Raw genomic sequence first — 19470 nt, 5'->3', positions numbered from 1 at the left:
GTTCTTATGTTTAACAGGTTTGATGGTTTCACAAGCACATTCCAAGATAAATTATTTAAGGGCTATGATATGGAAATACACAACCAGATATTCTACACAACGTTGTGTTCTTGTGTTCTCAGTTTAAGTGGTATGTTCTTCCAGTTGCATCCGATCATTCACTTTTGATTGTTTATGTTTATATTAGGTGCTAACTTTTTTTGGGTAATAAATAAAAAATAAAGTTTTATTGATAGAGCAAAAATGTACAAGCAAAGACATAAGAAAACCAAAATACAAATATTTCAGTTCCACATTATGGATTAAAAAAAAAGCCCAAAAATTACAATCTAAATCTTCCCTAGTGATTCCTTCTAATTCTTGAAGAACTAAGGACCAATTCTCTTCCCGCTCCAAAAAACAATTTGATCCCTACTTTTTGCTTTGCCTTTGAAAACTCTTCTGTTTCTTTCCTTCCAAATTCCCAACAAATGGCAAAAAGCATGCAGCTCCACACAATCTTTGCCCATTTATTTCCTCTTAAAACAGGCCAACAACCAAAAATTTCTTTAGGTGACCTTGGATTCCACATGTCAAGACTGACAAGGCAAAAGTAGTACCCCTAGACATATTTTGAGATCACACTCTCCTCTTCAGCTAGACAAAGATAACATCTCCCTGTCAATTACAATTATCAATCAAAAAAAAAACTCCCTGTCAATTGAAAACCTACTATTTTTATCAGCAAGGAAAGGTTAGTTTTATAAGTTAAAGAGAAAACTGGATACAGATTACAACAAACAGAAAAGCATAGTCAATACTACACAGTGTGTTACAATAATGCCCAAAAAAGTTGATGCCTGTAAACTTCTTGTTTATCTAGCAAGTCAGCCATCCCATTTGCAGTCCTTCTGATCCATGTGAAAGAAGCATTGAGTTCCCTTTCTAAGCTTTCAATCTCTTGCAGGGAATGTGTATAAATCGAAGGAGCATTACCCCTAGTGTTAGACCAAGATTTCACCAGATTTGAGTCCCCTTCAACCTCCAAGTTCTTAAAATTTGCTTTTCTGGCTAGTTTTAACCCCCAAAGAAGTACTAGTAGCTCAACCTTTATTGAATTGCCAACCCCTATATGCCTTGAATACATTGCCAACACTTGTTTTCTGAGTCTCTAAACACACCGCCAATACCTATGAATCCTGGGTTTCCTATGGAACTCCCATCAAAATTCAACTTTAATTTGTTTGGAGTTGGGGGCTTCCATTCCATCCTCATTTTTCTTTCTTATAGGAATAAGCCACTTTCCTCTAAACCCACATTATATTAGCTAATAAGAAGCTTTGGAAAAGCTCAAGTGCTTTTACCCAATACGCAACTTTTATCTTTATGGTTTCCACCAATTCTTCTTTTGATCTGCACTTCTCATTAAAAAAATTTGCATTCCTTTCCTCCCGAATGGTCCACAACCACAACCGCCCTAATGGATTTCCACATTACCTCCCCTTTTTGTTAGCTGCCTTGGAAATTTTGGGTTGAAGAGGCTCACTACATTCTGAGGTGTGCTCCATCTGCAACCAAAAAGAGAGCAAAAAAACTTCCAAACAAAGAGCACATAAGGACAATGAATCAATGAGGAAGGGATTCACCATTTACATAACAAAGATAGCACACATGAGGGGGGAGGCATTTATGTGGCCTTCTCTTTTGAAGCATGTCGCAGGTGTTTATCTTTCCAAGAAAAACCTCCCAACATAAAGATTGAATTTTGGGTGGAATGGGCTTACTCTAGATCTCTTTCACTGGGAAATCCTCTCCCCTCACAATTGTTTGCACAAGGGAGTTGAAAAAAGAAGCATAGGAAAAGATACCATCAGATGAGGTGGACCAAACTCTAGTGTCCAAAGATTAAACCAAAAAAAAAAAAACTGATTTGAGATTGTCAAACAACCGGATAAGGCTCTCACACTCGTTATCCCTCAAAACCAAAGTTCCAACTCACACCAGATTGAGAAAAGGTGACAAATTTTGAAATATCTTGCTGCTTATAATTAGAAACTTAGTAAAGTTTAGGGCAAAGGGAACAAAAAGGAGTATCTCCCAGCCAAAGGTCTTCCCAAAAAAGAACCCTAGAGGCAAGAACCACAACCCACATCAAACCTGATGAAATTGAAAAAAAATTGGATATGCCTCTTCTATTGCTTTTCAAGGAGAGTTGTAGGTTGATGTAGGAGCTACCTTTGCATCCTGTCATTATTCATCAATCCATGAATGCTCTCTATAACCTTGTGCCACAACTTGTCTCTTTCCAATGAGTTGTAAATCGGTCCTAAAAAATTAGGTGTAAACTTGAAAATTAGAGAGAAAAAGGAAGAAGAAAAGTAAGAGCAGCAGTACAAGAGAAGAAGATGGCAAAAAGAGGAGGAAGAAGAAGAAAGGTTCGAATAATCTTCCCTTTCTTCTCTAATCCTTTTTATTAAGAATTAATGTTAAAGTAATTACAAGTATGCCCTTAAGTGGGCAGCCAGCTAGGCAGTAACATAAAGAGATCAAACAAAAAGAAATAACAGGCCCATTAAGAGAGGCCCATCAGCTAACAAGAAAAGGAAAAGATATTACAAGAGAAGATACTAGGACCCATTCGGCCCAGTCTCTTTACACTCCCCCTCAAGCTGAGCATAGATGTCAATCATGCCCAGCTTGCTTATATAGTGTGTCATTTTCCCTCTTGGAACTCCCTTGGTCAAGATATCAGCCAATTGTTCGTCTGATGTGATGAATGGCAAACAAACTTATCCTAAGCCGAGTCATGCAAAGATATAACAACTTCCCAAGCAGTCTCTGAAACACCCCCTTATCAGATAAAAGGTCACCATCTGTAGCAGAAAGCTTATGATTGGGATCAATAGGAGTGGAGATTGGTTTAGCTCCAAGTTTACCAGTCTCAATAAGGAGGTCAAGGACATATTTATGCTGAGAAATGAAGATACCATCCTTAGATTTAGCAACTTCAATGCCCAAAAAATACCGAAGATCTCCCAAATCCTTGATCTCAAATTCAGAGTTGAGAAATCTTTTTAGTTTACTGACCTCTCGAGTGTCATTACTCGTGACCACAATATCATCAACATAAACTATCAAGAAGGACCAAAGAGACATTTCTCTTCAAGAACAGGGTATGATCAGATTGAGTTTGTGTGTAACCAAAGGAGACAAGAGCAGCCCTGAACCTCTCAAACCAAGCCCGAGGAGACTTTTTGAGACCATAAATAGATTTCTGCAGTTTACACACCTAGCCTTGCATTTCCTTCCCATACACCCCTGGAGGCAAACACATATAGACCTCTTCATGTAGGTCTCCATTCAAGAAGGCATTTTTAACATCAAACTGGTGTAGGGGCCAATCAAAAGTAGCGGCTAAAGATAACAAAACCCAGACTGAGGTCATTTTAGCTACAGGAGCAAATGTCTCAAGATAGTCAATACCATACATCTGAGTGTAGTCTTTAGCAACCAGCCTAGCCTTAAACCTCTCAATAGATCCATCAGAGTGATATTTAATGGTAAACACCCATTTACAACCCACTGGTTCCTTCCCTTTAGGCAAGTCAACAATATCCCAGGTATGGTTCTTATGCAAAGCATCTAGTTCAGCCATCATAGCATCCCTCCATTCAGGTTTAAATAAGGCTTCCGGTACGGACTTGGGTATCACATGGGAAGAAACAAAAGCAAGAAAAGAGTAGTAGGAAGGAGAGAGAAGGCTGTAAGACAGGTGTTTGGAGATACAATGGGTTGTACACTTCCGCTAGCCCTTGCGGAGAGCAATAGGAAGGTCAAGGTCTGGGAAAGATGTAGATGGGTCAGAAGAAGGCTGACTTGTTACCTCAGTAATGATGGGAGGAGCAAGAGGCTCTTCTGTAGGAGTGGAAACAACCTGCCCATGTCTGAATCTGTGCCTTTGGTACCACCTTTGGAGAATAGGATGAAGAGGAATTGTAGGAGAATGAGGTGGAGGAGGAGGAGGAATAGGAATATCGGAGGTAGGTCCAGTGGGAGAAGTAGACACCTCATGAGAGGACTCAAGAGGAATGGGAAGCTTCCAGCAAGTGTCTATCAGGAAGAAACTCAGGATGAAGCTTCCAGCAAGTGTCCTTTGTATGCCTCGGTTTCTTGCAATATTCACATATCTACTCCTTTTTCTCACTAGGACCCTTTGGCTTTATTCCAACATGTGCAAAGTATTTTGTAGGTGGACTCTACAACTGAACCTGCCGCCTACTCTCCTCACTGCTTATCATAGCGTATGCCTGGGAAAGAGTAACCTCATCTTTGGCCAAGATATTTTGCCTAATGATGTCAAACTCAGGGTTGAGTCCAGTGAGAAATTCAAACACCTTATTTCTCTCCACCAACTTTCTATACATTTCAGCATCATTCTTACTCTCCCATACAATTGTCTCCATAACATTAATTTCTTGCCATAGGGATTTCAGTAGAGTAGTAGATTGCTACACTCTTCTCCCCCTGTCTTAGGTTCTTCACGTCACTTTTCAACTTATAGACTCTGGCTACATTCAACTTCTGTGAATAGGTCTCAGTAAAAACTGTCCCATATCTCCTTAGCCGAAGACATCCAGAGATAATGCTGACTTATATGAGGTTGCATAGAATTGACCAACCATCCTATGACAGTATAGTTCTCCTGCATCCATTTCTCAAATTCAGGGTATGTCTCTTCGGGTTTCACTTTACTACCTGTGAGATACCCGAGTTTTCCTCTACTATAGACAAATTCTTATAGACTGTGCCCAAGCAAGATAATTTGTCCCATCTAGCTTGATTGTGATCACACCAGTCAAAACAGAATCTACCGAGCCAAGGCCGGAAACCGACACTTGCTTGAACTCACTTCCGTATGGCTCCATTAATCAAACTAAAATCAAAGAACCAGAAATTTTGTCTATATAAACTTACTTGAAGTCAAGCCAGAACCCAGATGCTTGAAAACTAGGGTTTTACTCCGTCCAACTGTTGGGGAGGAAGAGAGAAGATGTAGCCGCTCCTACCAGAGCTTCCCAATCTCTTCCAAACCTGAACCGCCCTCCTTTAGGAGTCAAAAGACACCTCTCAAGCACAGAGCGCCACACCCAAAGCTTCACCTTTACCTGTACCTTCGAAAATCTCTAGTCGGCTAGGGTTTTGGGCAGCAACAGAACAACACCACTTCTTGGCAATATCCAGCCAGATTTAAACTCTCCAAACCCTCTACCAACTAGGCCAGAGATCCTCTGAACTATAGAGAACTTATCTCTCCATACACTCTCTTAATCTAAGGGTATATGGGAAAAGAGGAAGAAGGAAAAAAAAGGAAGAAAGAGACCTGCTTTGATACCAAGTTGTATATCAGTCATAAAAAATTAGGTGTGAATTTGAAAATTAGAGAGAAAAAGGAAGAAGAAAAGTAAGAGCAGTAGTACAAGAGAAGATGGCGAAAAGAGGAGGAAGAAGAAGAAAGGTTCGAATAATCTTCCCTTTCTTCTCTAATCCTTCTTATTAAGAATTAATGTTAAAGTAATTACAAGTATGCCCTTAAGTGGGCGGCCAGCTAGGCAGTAACATAAAGAGATCAAACAAAAAGAAATAACAGGCCCATTAAGAGAGGCCCATCAGCTAACAAGAAAAGGAAAAGATATTACAAGAGAAGATACTAGGACCCATTTGGCTCAGTCTCTTTACACAATGGAAACCTCTAGAGCCATTTTCCCGGTAGTGAAGTATTTCTTTGAACTATGTTCCCCAGTCCTAGACCTCTGTTTTCTTTTGTCTTGCAAACTTGTTCCCACTCTACTAAATGGTCTTTCTTTTCATCCCTAGGTTCCCAAAGAAAGTCCCTCATAAGTTTCTCTAACTTCCTTGCTACCCTCACTGGAACTCTAAAGGTGGACAAAATAAACTGGTAGGTTAGATACAGTTGCTTTTATCAAGGTTGTTCTTCCACCAGTGGAGAAGTAATTCCTCTTCTACATAGCCAACTTTTTTGTGAATCTCTCCATCACTGATTTCCAAAAGGCCTCTAAATGCCATTGCTTGACCTAACACCCCAAAGTCTCAACTACCATTCATGTTTTCATCTTCCAAACTTATTCTTGCTATGCAACTCTTTCCCCAATTAATCTTCCATCTGGAGACTGATTCAAAAGAATTGATGATTTCTTGCAGATTTAATATAGACTCTTGATTGCCTTACTCACAGAATAAAATGATATCATCTGCGAACTGCAAATGTGTGATTATGATGTCAAATCTTCCTACCCTCTATACTCTAAACAGATAATTCTAATTGGCCTATAAGATCATCCTACTTAGGACATTTGCAATTAAGGTGTATAGGAAGGGAGATAGGGGATCCCCTTGTCCCAACCCCCTTTTTTTCTGGAAAGTAACCTCTAGCCACACCATTAAGCAGAATCAAATACTGTACAGAACCTAAGCGTCCTTTCATCGACATCCTCTACTTCTCCCCCAACCCAATTTTCTACATGATTTCCAGAAGACCATTCCACAAAGTCATAGGCCTTCTCTAGGACATTTGCAATTAAGGTGTTTAGGAAGGGAGATAGGGGATCCCCTTGTCCCAACCCCCTTTTTTTCTGGAAAGTAACCTCTAGCCACACCATTAAGCAGAATCAAATACTGTACAGAACCTAAGCGTCCTTTCATTGACATCCTCAACTTCTCCCCCAACCCAATTTTCTACATGATTTCCAGAAGACCATTCCACAGTCATAGGCCTTCTCTATGTCTAACTTGCACACCAAACTCTTCCCTTCCCTCCTCTTTTTTGTTAAACATTCATTGGCCTCCAAAATTTGATCTACAATCTGTTTTCCTTCAACAAAGGCTCCTTGATGTTATAGAGATTGCTAGAAATTTTGCTACACATTCATTGACCAATAAGCTTATTTAGTCTTCTTGCTAGAACTTTTGCCATGATTTTATAGAGGTTTCTCACTAAGCTTATTTGTCTAAAATCCTTTGTGACTTTTGCTTCCTTCTTCTTGGGGATTAGGGTAATGAAAGTTGAGTTTATTCCTTGAGATATTTCCCCTTCTAGATAGAATTCATTGAAAACTTCTAGTATATCTCCTTTGATCAAATCCCATCACTCCTGATAGAAGTCCAAGGAGAAGCTGTCTGGCCTAGGGGCCTTAGATCTTTCATTGAAAAATCCGCCTCTCTTATCTCATCTAAAGTAAAAAACATTCTCCAAAGCTGCTGCCATAGCTTCAGGTAACCTGTCCCACTAAAGATCTGGAAACAATGGGCTCATCTCCACTTGGCTCAGCTAAACACTCTTAAATGGTTAACAAAGGCCTTGATAATCACCTCTTCCCTGGTTATCTCTAGACCATCCACTTCTAGCCTATCGATTAGGTTTTTCCTTCTACTAGCTAAGGAGTGAAAAAAAAAATGTATTATCATCCCCTTCTATAAGCCACTTACATGTAGATTTTTGCCTCCAAGGATCTCTTCCTTTATAAGAACCTCTTCTAAATCACACTTTAGTCTCCATCTTTCCTCTCTCTTCTCCACTCATATTCTAAGAGCTTCTTTCTTGTCTAACTCAATCCTTGAAATAATTTTTCTTTAGTCTCCTCCACCTTCCTAAAGAGATTCTTATTCCAGGCCTTAATTTTCTCTTTTAATCCCCTTAGTCTCCTCAAGAATTCAATCCCTTTCTTCGCTCCTCTTCTCCCTAACTCCTACCACCAAAATTTGACATTCTCCACAAAGGTGGGGTCCTCCTACCACATATTTTCAAACCTAAACAGGGTGAGGAGCCACCAACTGAAGTTTCTTGAGCTATGCAAATAGGGCAATGATCTGAGGTAACTCTAACCAAGGCTTTGGATAACAAGTCCTTCCACATAATCTCCCAATCCACTGAAAAAAGGAACCTGTCTAGCTTAGAGCAAACCAGGGAGTTTTGGAAATTTGGCCAAGTGTAGTTAGCTTGCAATAAGGGGAGCTCCTTCAGTTCAAAAAGATCCACAAATTCATTAAACTTCCTTATACCTGTAGGCTGTACTTACTCTCTAGCTCAGATTATTTGTCTCTGATGAAAACCTATTACATTGAAATCACCACCCAAAGACCATGGTCCCTCCCACAATCCTCTAACTGTACTTCAACTCTTCCCATAATTGAACCCTGTCCCTATTTGAATTTGGACCATACACATTTGTCAATGCCCATTCCTTACCATCTGTCATTCTTCTGAACTTGATTGACAGTGAGAATTGCCCTACTAGTTCCTCCAATCCTTCAAACTTTATTCTTCCAAATAGTAAGGAGTCCTCCTGAGGCTCCACAAGATGGCAGATACCCAACTCAGACCCCTTGACCTCAAATGCTCTTAATCCATTGACTGGTCCAGAGTGGATAGCTAGGATTTCTCCTTCCAGGTGGTATCCGCTGAATTTGAGCTCTTTTCGTTGTCATAGTTGTATGAGGCACTCAATCTCATGTTCTCAAGATGTCTGTAGAAAGGGTGCAGACATGTTCAATGTCTTAATCCAATGAACAGCCTTAACCAGAACATTCTCAATAATTGTTTCCTTAGTTCTTTTCTTTCCCTTGAATATTCTTTCATTTCTTTCTTCCCATGCCATCCAAAGGATGGCTGCCCATGTGCATTTCCACAATAACTTTCCCCTCCTTCTTGGTAGTGTGATGAAAGATGAGCTAAATGGATCCTTTGCATCATTGGAGGGGGGACCTGCAGCTCAAAAGTGAGAGAAACCAAGTCCAAATAGACAAAAACACAGGAAATTAGTAAGTGGTGAAATGTCTCTCCTGCAAAACAAAGGATGCAAACATAGGGAGATAAACAACAATTAAGTCTTCTCTTTTGGAGAGTATATCAAGTGTTAATCTTCAAATGAAAGACCTCCCAGAAAAAATCCCTAACCTTTTGGGTTGTAGATTTTTTTCACCTAGAGTGGTTGTATCAAACTATTCCACTTAAGAGGCAATGATGTCTTGGAGGAACTGGAACTTCCATATAAGTTTGTACAATCTCCAGACACTTGAGTGAGCTGGTGGAGATCCATTTTGAATGCATGCTAATATGGTTGACTGTTTAATAGAGTTAACAAAAGGTTGGAATCGTATTTTGTTTTCCAAACATTTTGAGTAGTGTAAATAAAACTTTGGGTTTAAATCTTTTTTGTATAGAGGGGGATATAGTAAATTTTCTTGTCGAGTACAATGGCATTGTTAGTCCTGATTTTACTTGATGATAAATCCTTGACATGGAAAAACTATCCATTTAGATTTTTATTTTCCATGAACCTCATATTGAAACTAATAAATTCATGCATTTTTTTGATAGGTCTAATAAATTCATGCTTTGTGTTTTACTTAAATATCCTTCAAAGGGTATACTTTAATCCACAATCTTTCTTTCTGAATGAGCTTATTTAGACTTTTGTGGAGCTCAATCCACATGGTAATTGTTTTTGGAATGACATGTTCCTATGGCATTTCTAAGCAATTGGTTACTGATATGTTTGCACTGTTTATTCTGAACTAGGACTTGTATTACAGGGCCATCTTCTCTTGGCAGTTGATTTTGTATATCGCCACAAAGACTGCTTCTTTGATGTTTTATTGCTCTCCACAGTAAGTCAACTCGCACTCCGTTCTCCAGTTTTATTCCTGTCATGTAATACCTATAATACCCAGGTTCCCATACAAGGGTGGTGTATCATGAATGGTATAACTTCCATAAGCAATACTTTGTCCATCTGCGCCCTTGCCGTATCTGGGTAACATTGGTAGCTAATATTTTGGCTGAACTGTATTTCCATTCTTTCATTTTCCCTACATGCCCAGGAACCTCATGATTAACTTGGAAATGCAGGTGGCAACAGCTAGTCAATTTTACATTTCTTACACAATCCGCACATTTGGAGCTCTCACATTTGCCACAATAATGACCACAAGACAGGTAAAATAAAGCCAAATGCTACTCTTGCACTTGTGTCAACTAGGTTTTGTTGTCAAAATGGACCACACATGTTTAGATTCTAAAATTCTCCTTATTGGTGAAGTTGGTGAGCATCATGCTATCATGCGTGTGGTTTTCACATCCTTTAAGCTGGAAACAATGGATTGGAGCGGTAAGCTTTAACATTAATTCCATAATTAGTTATTAAATGCATGTGCTTTGATGATCAGATGTTTCTTTCTCCCCCTACACTTTATCCAGGTGAAGGGGAAAGTTATTTAGTAGTTTGAAGTCCAATAACACTTTTCAATGCATGACCAGACTATTGTTTTCGGCTCCCTGTATGCGAAAAGTTTTCTAAGTGCACCTAAGAAGCCTGTACCTGAAAACCCTGCATCCCCAGTACATGCACAGAGCGGTGGTTCTAGATCACAGAATGACAAACCTTGAATGTTGATCTCATGATCTGGATCTTCACTCTTATCAGATCTCTCAAGTTGCCTTCCTATTTGTTCAGAGTCCAAGTGACACCATTTCACGTTGCAGAGATGGATAATGGAAGAATATGGGCGGATCAGAAAGAAGAGCTTTGTTCAAATAGAGTTACGTGCTTTGTTTATTGTCTTCACCTCAAAGGCCAATCAAAAAAGCAATACTACTGAGAAGTAATCATATCCCGAGCCCAAATTTTCTTAGAAAATATTAACAGTCATATATATAGCCGAAATTACCTAACACTTTCTAAAGCAAAACTTTTTTTTTTTTCCTTTTGAATATTTGGAACCTTTTGGCCATGATGATGCAAAATTTTAACAGCTGTTGCATTTCATTGGTCAAGAAGCATATGATATTGTCGTTGTCTGTATGAAATCTTCTTTTTTTCTTCTTTTTATTTGAGAAATATAGCCCTAACCTTGCTGCAACTGGTTGAAGCTGAACGATGCTTAAGTGGAAGACATGAAAGCTTCAACGATCATTTTCCAAAATTTATATGTTGAGAATTACTTCTTTCAGTAAACCTATTTTCAATCAAAATTTGGCTTCATCGATTATATATGATGGTGTCTCACATTTGAACAGGTCAGTTAGAGAGAGAGAATCTTGTAAGCTCTATATAGCGATTAAGGGTGCGTGCCCTTGGGTCTGTTGTGCAATTCTTCGCCATGCTTAGGGTTCACCTATTAGCACTCAGCCGTGCTATATATGCTCAGTTTTAAGCCCCGTGTAGGACGAAATTATTGATTTTCAATTTCATGCGGTTTTACCATCTCAAGTTTTTATATTATTTTATTTATTTTCCTAAAACCACTTTAACTTTTTATTTTTTCATTCTGCCTTTGACTATATGATGCTAAGGCGTTAGAAAAAGCAAAGGCGACTCCTTAAATGTGTTGAATATCATGGAGAATGAAAGTATATGTATTTCACTGAACGTTTTTTCTATTGGGATTATAGTTGATAAAGGGAAATTTGTGGGCCTTAATATTAATAAAAATAATTCTTTTAATATAATTTTTAAAATAGATTAATTTTTTAAAAAATATATTAAATAAGGGCAAAAATACTGTTCACCTTCTTCCTCCTCCAAACCACCGAATAAATTTCTCTCAAGATTAATAAATATTTTTCCCATCTTCCTTTCGTCCCAGTCCCACAAACCTCAATGACCACCATCCACCAGCGTTGTTGCCGTTGCCTCCGCCCACCTCCGGTAATGCCAATCTGACAACATACCTCTACTACACCAACCAATGGTGGGATTGGGATGAGTATGTTCGAGTGGAAGAGAATAAACAAAGGCTTTCTGAAGACAACAAGGAGATCGTCGTAGTCATCAATGTCACCGGCTTCATCTTAGTGCAGCTCATCAATGATGGAGTGGGCAAGTAGTATGGATGAGAGTGAATTGCAAAGCCCATCTGGATTTTGTTTGCTGGTTTATGCCTGGAGGAATTAAATTAGAGATCGATTGGTGCATCCACAGAACAAGGTTTTTGTTGTTTACCAGAAAGAAAAAAGAACAGGGTTTTGTTTGCAAAACCCATTTGGGTTATGGATATTTAGTATTTCTTTTTACAAGTTGTAAAAAAGAAATATTGAATATATTTTTAAAAAGAATAGTGTTATTTCCCTTTTTTGATATATTTTTAAAAAGTTAATTTATTTTAGAAATTATATTAAAATATTTATTTTTATTCAGTGGTTTGGAGGAGGAAGAACGGTGTTTTTGCCCTTTTCTGATATATTTTTGAAAAAAATAACTTATTTTAAAAATTATATTAAAAGGTTTATGGCCCAAAAGTTGCCCGTATCAGCTATAATCCCTTTTGTATTTGCACTCTTTCTAAACATTTTGAATTTATAGGGAGTCTGGGTCTACTAACAATTAAGATTTTGGCCATAAAGACCCTACAGCTACACATATGGAATCTCTTGTACCTGTTGTAATTCACAGGGTGATGTTTTTCCTGTAGTGTCTTCACATAGTTTGTGGCCAAGTAGGCAAATCTAAGGAGGCTTAAATTGGGTAAGGCCTGCCTTTGATGGGCCACTTGAATATTGATACAAGGCCCAATTCCCCAAGTTCAAAAGAAAATAGGGGGAATGACAGTTCAGCCCAGAGTCAGAATTTTTAGGCCCAAAGTACAATTGGGGTAAGTGTCAGCTTGGAATTGATGCCAATTCACTGGCGGCCATTAGTGTATATTGTGGGGGTATTTGACATTTTGAATTTTTATAGATTTGCAGTAGAATTCAGAAATCTGCATTGGGCTTTTCCGAAGAAAATATACATTCATTGAGGTGATAAGAAATCACCCAAACAGAGGAAAAGCCCACCACCTCCCCTATATACATTCATTGAGGTGATAAGAAATCACCCAAACAGAGGAAAAGCCCACCACCTCCCATTTTGAGCTTGCTTAATTACTTTTTTTATTTTTTGTTAAAGAGTTTGCTTAGCTCTCCCGATTGAGAGTGCTTATTGATTAAATAAGTGCTTATGGGGTAGTATAGGTATTTTGAAAATTATGTGGCGGGCAAGATGGGTAAGAAATGCAATAAGCACTTTTAAGGCACTTAACATTAAGCCGAATATGTTGACTTATTTAAATCAAAATGGGCTTATTTTCTGCAATAAGCCGTTATTGATTTTCTTCCAAACTCACATAAGTGCTTATTAGTCCCGACTGGAATAAGTTCTTAAAAATAAGCACTCCCAAACGAGGGCTTGGTTTCTTTCTTTCCAAGAAAACTGAATAAACACTGAAATACAAAGCAACCCCAGGCCAAACCCCTCCCCTACCATAAAAACCAATCAAACTATTACAAAACAAGAAAACCCTTGTAGCACTATCTCCTAAACCGAACTTCAAGCAACACATAAGCCTTCAAGCAAACCATAATGTGAGATGGAGCTGACACATACGCCAGATTAACAAAAATCCAAACAAAAAATGAGAAAACAATATTCACAAACACCAGTTAAATATAAACGCCTAATTAGACAGTGCAAAGACCTAATGCCACCCACTTTAATTTTCATTTGGAGCTAGCCCAAGGATCAGGTAGATGATGGATCTTTTCCCTTCTTTTTTTCTCTTTTTTGCTAAATCCATGATGCATCATTTGGCCAAAGAGAGTATAAAATCTAGAATAAAGTACCTTGTTTTCCTGAGCGAACTGCTTGAGCACTTGATCATATGCTAATGGTGTGTTAATCATGCATGCATCAATGTAGGCTTGTAGGGCAGCTGCACACTGTTTCGCGTCCGCACGAGCAGTCTCCAGCCGTGCTCTCTCATCATCCCTTGGTGGTGTCTCCCCAAATACTCCAGGCATAAGTTGGAACTTCCATGGGTTTTGCTTTATATCACATCACAAACCGTTCTGATCTCAGTATCTTGATACCCTCCATACTGAGCAAGTTCTTCCCACCATCCTCTGGCTTTTAGGCTGGTGATGACTACATCTGGTGTTGAGATTAAGGCACAACCAGATGGTGCATAATAGCTCCCAAGTTTGAGAGCTTTAGGTAGTGAATCTCTTTGTGCTACAATGACATCATGAACACGCTTTGGTGTTATCTAGTGAAGACAATCGCCATACATCAGGTTCTTGGACATGTATCCTGCTATCTGTTCTAGATGGCAAACCCTTAGTATGCTGCTGGCTTGTATTTCATACTCTGAGGCCTGTCCTGATTGATAAGTAGATCCACAAGTTCTATAGTTGGGTTCCATGATGAAGGGCAGAATGTCAGCTGCACGGTTGGCATCTCTAATGTGGTTATTGATTTCTTGGAAGTCATCTGTAAAGAGTTGCTCTGAAATCACCCTAGCTTAAAGGCCTCCATCCTGAGAAGAGCATACTTAACTGCATCAGGATTATTTATTGCCCATTTGCTTCTTTCATGAGCCATATTAAGAGTAGTAGTGTCTGTTGTACCCACTCCTTTGCCTACGTTCTTGGGTCTACAGCTGTATAGGCAAAGTTGGCTGGTATTAATAACCACCTACCTCTAGGAATTTCACCAACATTGATTGCTTCATTTGAAAAATTACCATACTCTTTAAAAAAGTTATAAACTTCGATTAGATCATCATCAACACAGTCTTCTGCTATATTACCATTTCGATCTAGCCCAAGATCAGCATTAGCTAGATTACTAGTATCAAGTCTATCTGAGAGCTTCCGCTTTGTACCTGAAGACTGTCCAGTTTCTGTTTGTGAAGTCTGTTGGTTATCTGTTTCACAGGGTGGAGTGACATTCTCTTGAGCTCTTGTCTCATGATTGGTCCCCCGTCACCTGTGTTGCCCTGGTCCTCGTTCCTGGGTATGTCACCACAACCACTGTTTACTTCACTAGACATGATTTCAGGCTCTTCTTGGATAAGAAAAGTGATAACGGAAGCAATACTATCTTCTGGCCAAATGTCCCTCGCCAATGGGGAGTTTGTATGGCTTGGATTATGGTCAAGACCTGGATTGAGTGGCTCAGATCTGTTAGCTCTATGCTGAGACCTGGGGTCCTGGCCCAAGTAACACACACCTCAATATTAGCTTAAACGTGAATTAGAATATTTATCAAATAAAAAATTTTAAATTTAGTATACATCTTTCTGTAGTTGCAAGTACTTGTGGCCTCACTGCACTGACAGCACTACTAAGAACTAACAACTGTGACTGTCTTGCTGTTGCATGTAGTTCAATACTTCCCTGAATAAAATTTTACATATTGCATAGTATGTATTAGCTATTTGACCATATATTATACCATGATGTGGTTGAAAATGCACACTTAAAATTCACAACAGAGATTTGAAGCTTCTAAAATCCATAATACTTCTTCCTCCCCCCAAGGATGAAGCAGCTGAAGATTAAGGAATGACAAATTTAATGGAAAACTTAACAATTTAAGAAGATTAAGGAATGACAAGTTTAATGAAAAAAAAAATTCACAAATTAGAAGAGACACCTGCTTGAAGAAACATAAAGCAGGTTTCAAAATGCTGTCCTTCTAAGCTTCTGTCAACCCCCACAGAGATGATTCTCCATGCAAATGGTACGTAGCATTCACTGCTCCATCCACATTACCCTTCAAGATGGAACTTGGAAGATTCAAAAAAATTAAATGATTTCTTATATAATCTAGCTACTATACAATTATTTAATAATATATCCCTGAAATTTGATTCAACATAGAAGGCATATGGAACAGGGGGTGTTCAACTTTCTAGTTTTCTAGCTAGACAGGATCTAGCATTTAACTTGAGTAAAAAATTCTGGGATCAAATTAGGTTTTTGGATGGATTAATTGTTTGAATCCCTAAATACCATAATTTTATCAAAATTATGAGACTTATGCTTGTTATATGGTGAGATTCAAACTGGGATCGTATGGTTGCAGTGAGTATATCAAATAATTTAGTTAAAGGCACACCTGAAAATTGTAATAGTTCTACTAACTGTGGGGATGTATTCAGAAAAAAATGTGCAGTTATAATAGAATTATTACATCAGAGTTTGAATATCTCTATATTGTTTATGTCCTGATTACTTTTTTCCTAGTAAGATTTGAAATGGTGTATTCTTGTCATATGCAGCGATGGACCTGTGCTTTAAATGGAGATCAAGAATACCCAATTTTACAAAAATATGACATAAATTTATGGTGGTTTGTCTTGGTAGCCAATGAATCGTCATTCTCCTACAACATGTTTTGCACGGTAGTTTGTCTTGGTAATACAGTGGAGTTTGACTCTAGACAGAGGAGCAGATCAAAACACAATGCTTTGACATTGTGTATGATCTCCAAGGCTCACTTTGGAAAGAGTACAAAAACATACAAAATAATACGAAATACAAAGTTTTGCATTCTACATATTTGTATATTTGTATTTGTACTCTTTCAAAACTAAGCCTAAATAACATTTGCACCGGTATTGATGCTCAAAGAATACCGACTGTATCCGGTATTGAGAGAAAGAAAGCCCGTTTTGTTTTGAGTTGAGAGAAAGAAACCGTTACCTGCAAAAGCCACCGGAATATTGCTGCGTAGAGATCGCCGGTTTCCGGTGATTTTTGGGCTCCAACTCTGGCGTGCTCTCGGTTGTACTAACTGCAAAGTAGAGTGAGACTATGAAGAGTGATGATAATCTGGTAAAATATGGAAGCTATTAATGAAACCGTGAAGTGGGATGGTCAGGAGTGAAGAACAACTTGGACTACCACCTGTCATTGAGGGAGTTAATGCTAAATCCTAAAAGATGTAAATAAGTGTGAATGCAAATATATAGTGTAAAACGGTTTATCTAATAAGGTTGCGTTTTGAAATGATGCAAATGGAGTGTAAATCTCGGATCAGGGTAAATTTGCAATTTAATTTACTTTTTCCTTTGTTTGGCAATATTACATCTATGCATTGACAAATGACAAAAAAAACACAATTTCCAATGCATTTATGCTTTATTGGAATTATTGTTTGCATCCATTATAGCTAAATGTACAAGGGTCCGATTGGTTTCTTTGTTGGGATTGGAATTGAATTTGGAATTGGAATCCTCTGGAATAGGAATTGGAATAGCCTATTTGCCAACCCTGTTTGATTTAGACAGGAATTGGAGTAAGATTTCAATTATTCCTATTTGGTTCAGTTGGAGTTGGAATTAGAATCAATAAAAAATATTAATTTTGTATTAGTTCATTAATATTTTATTATTACTTTAATAATATTTTACTATTTTACTATATTTATTAATATTAGGATTTGGCAGGTGTTCTTTACTTTTTGATAGACTCCTAAAATGGGAATCCTATTTCTAAAGGGGAACCTGCAATGGCCATTCTGGCATTCTCCTGTATGGGGGAATCCCACTCCCCCAAAAATGGGATTTAGAATCTTATTCCAATAAAACAAACGGTTGGAATTGGAATGACCCATTTTGGTTCTAAATCTGGGCACCTATTCCAGGGAACCAAACAGACCCTAAGAATGTATATCAACAAATAGACCACTATGAGTGACGTTAGGGCTGTCAATGGGTCTGGTCTGGGTCGGGACAAGGTGGTCCCAATCCCAAACCAATTATTCATTGGGACAAAATCACAGACCCAGAACCATCCTGAATCTCTGATTAATAATTGGGGTAATTGGGTCTCACCCAATAGACCTGGTTATATTAAAACTATATTTATTTATTTAAGTAATAACTTAAAACTTAAATTTTGATAACATAACTTTGACAAAAACTACATTAGAATGTTAAATTATTTATATGTTAATAAATAAAACGTTTTTAACTAATATTATCTTATATGATCTGTCAAATTAACATTGCAAACATAAAACACAATAAAAATTATAAGAAAAATAGGAAAAAATTAAATATATTTAATAAAACAATCGGTTCAGGTTTGAATATATCAGTTCTGGACAAGAAACAACCAGAATCGGCCCAATTATTAATTAGGACAAAATCATGAAACTAGAACCAACAAAATCAGTTCAGTTCAATTAGAGCAGTCAAGCAAAACTGACCCATTGACAGCCCCAAGTGAAGTAATTCCCAACAAAATTCTAAAACTAATACTTATTGTGACATTGTGAAAGAAAATACGTCTAAGACAAGCAAAGTAAGGAAGTTGCTTGGAGAAGCTTAAACTCAGAAAAGAGAAGCTGAATAAGCAGCGAAAGATGCATGGAAGCAAGCTGAAAAAGTGAATTTGGATGAAGAACACAATGAATGGGAAATGGTGCATACATGCAAAGGTGTTGGGGGAAAACAAATCGAAGCGGTCAATGCTAAAGTTTCTATGATATTAGAAGATATCAGCGCCTCACATGCATATCTCAGTGTGCATTGAGAACGTTTTCAATACTAGTCATCGGAAGATGTTTCTAATACACGGTTGGAATGTACTGTGGGGCGCTCATGTGAAATCCAATTTGTCAATGGTTGATACCTTATTCTCATGAAATGGAGAGCTGGCATTAACCCTCTTCCTCATCTTAACGAAGAATTCAATATTGGGTTAGGCTACCAGGTCTACTCCTCGTGTTGAGAAAGTAAATGGCCAAACAAGTATTCTGTAGGTCACTTCGGCAGAGCAATCATGCAAAGCTAATCCCAATGCCAATAAAAATGATCTTGGGAATAAAACTTTTTTCTACCTCTTCAAACTGCAAAAGAGATGTTAATTAAACTTTTACATGCTCCCGTCTTATGCATCGAAGGCCTTTTTGCTACAATTGTAGGAGTAGGACAAATAGAATCGTTCCTTGATTCCTTCCATCTTTGAAAGTGGGGAAAGATTAGAGTCTCTCGTCATTGCCTTCATGGAGGATACAACTCAAGATTGGTTTTATCATTCCATCTCGTACTCAAAGTTCACACGACAGAGACCAAGGGAACAAGATGCTTTTGCTAGTGGTGACTTAGCACTCTCTATCAAGGTTCAAAGTATCGATATACATGATATGCCGGTAGGGTGTATTGGCCTATATTAGTATTTCTTTATGTTTTATTTATTTTTTTAAAACCAGTTCAGAGATTTGTTTAAATCCTGACTACCCTCTTAACCATGATCTGGCTTGATATAACCCCTGTAGGGACATATCAAGAAGCCATCGACACAATATGTATCGACTGATACATATCGATACTTTTAACCTTGCTCTCTATCTCTACTTCTAGATCATTCACTAGCAACAAAACTCTTCCGGGGGTGAGATAGGCCATTACACCAAATGAAGTCCCAACTATCCAGGATTTTGAGAGTTGGGAATAATAATCTCATGGTTTGTTAACTTCTGGTCTCCTATATCATATTAATAAGTTAATAACATAGTTAGGATTTTAATGTGATATTAATTAGATCCATACACGATGATAGCAGTTGTTTTTGTGTTGTAAGAGATTTGGGATCCTTCATCCTTGCCAAGGTTTTAAATATCAACTCTAACCCTTAATTAGTGCTAA

The 19470-nt window shown here is 38.0% G+C and overlaps 1 protein-coding gene and 1 long non-coding RNA gene across 16 annotated transcripts in view; one reads left to right on the top strand and one right to left on the bottom strand.

Annotated features, from left to right (window-relative positions):
• The window catches only part of LOC104588764 (UDP-galactose/UDP-glucose transporter 5B), a 38496-nt gene extending 27470 nt beyond the window's left edge, over positions 1–11026 (top strand). For all 12 annotated transcript variants that reach the window (XM_010246852.3, XM_010246839.3, XM_088889593.1 and 9 more), the window contains 5 exons: positions 18–130; positions 9575–9663; positions 9905–9991; positions 10095–10163; positions 10313–11026. In XM_010246852.3, the coding sequence (XP_010245154.1) occupies positions 18–130; positions 9575–9663; positions 9905–9991; positions 10095–10163; positions 10313–10441 (487 nt within the window). In that variant the 3' untranslated portion in view covers positions 10442–11026. The remainder of the gene's footprint in view (positions 1–17; positions 131–9574; positions 9664–9904; positions 9992–10094; positions 10164–10312) is intronic.
• A 2166-nt stretch (positions 11027–13192) lies between these two features.
• Positions 13193–17050, bottom strand: LOC104588753 (uncharacterized). 4 transcript variants are annotated; one of them, XR_733842.3, is made up of 4 exons: positions 16520–17036; positions 15468–15587; positions 15106–15208; positions 13193–15021 (listed from the first exon to the last, which is right to left on the bottom strand). It is a non-coding gene; the product is annotated as an uncharacterized LOC104588753 (long non-coding RNA). The 4 variants fall into 4 exon arrangements; XR_016077201.1 differs by having other exon boundaries at positions 15106–15587; positions 16520–17038; XR_016077200.1 differs by having other exon boundaries at positions 13193–15208; positions 16520–17016.
• Between the last annotated feature and the right edge of the window lie 2420 nt (positions 17051–19470).

Source organism: Nelumbo nucifera, chromosome 6, assembly GCF_055504915.1.
Source record: "Nelumbo nucifera cultivar China Antique chromosome 6, China Antique-T2T, whole genome shotgun sequence".
Classification (NCBI taxonomy): domain Eukaryota; kingdom Viridiplantae; phylum Streptophyta; class Magnoliopsida; order Proteales; family Nelumbonaceae; genus Nelumbo; species Nelumbo nucifera.
Note: the sequence above shows the minus strand (reverse complement) of the source record. Positions and strands in the feature narration are given on the sequence as shown.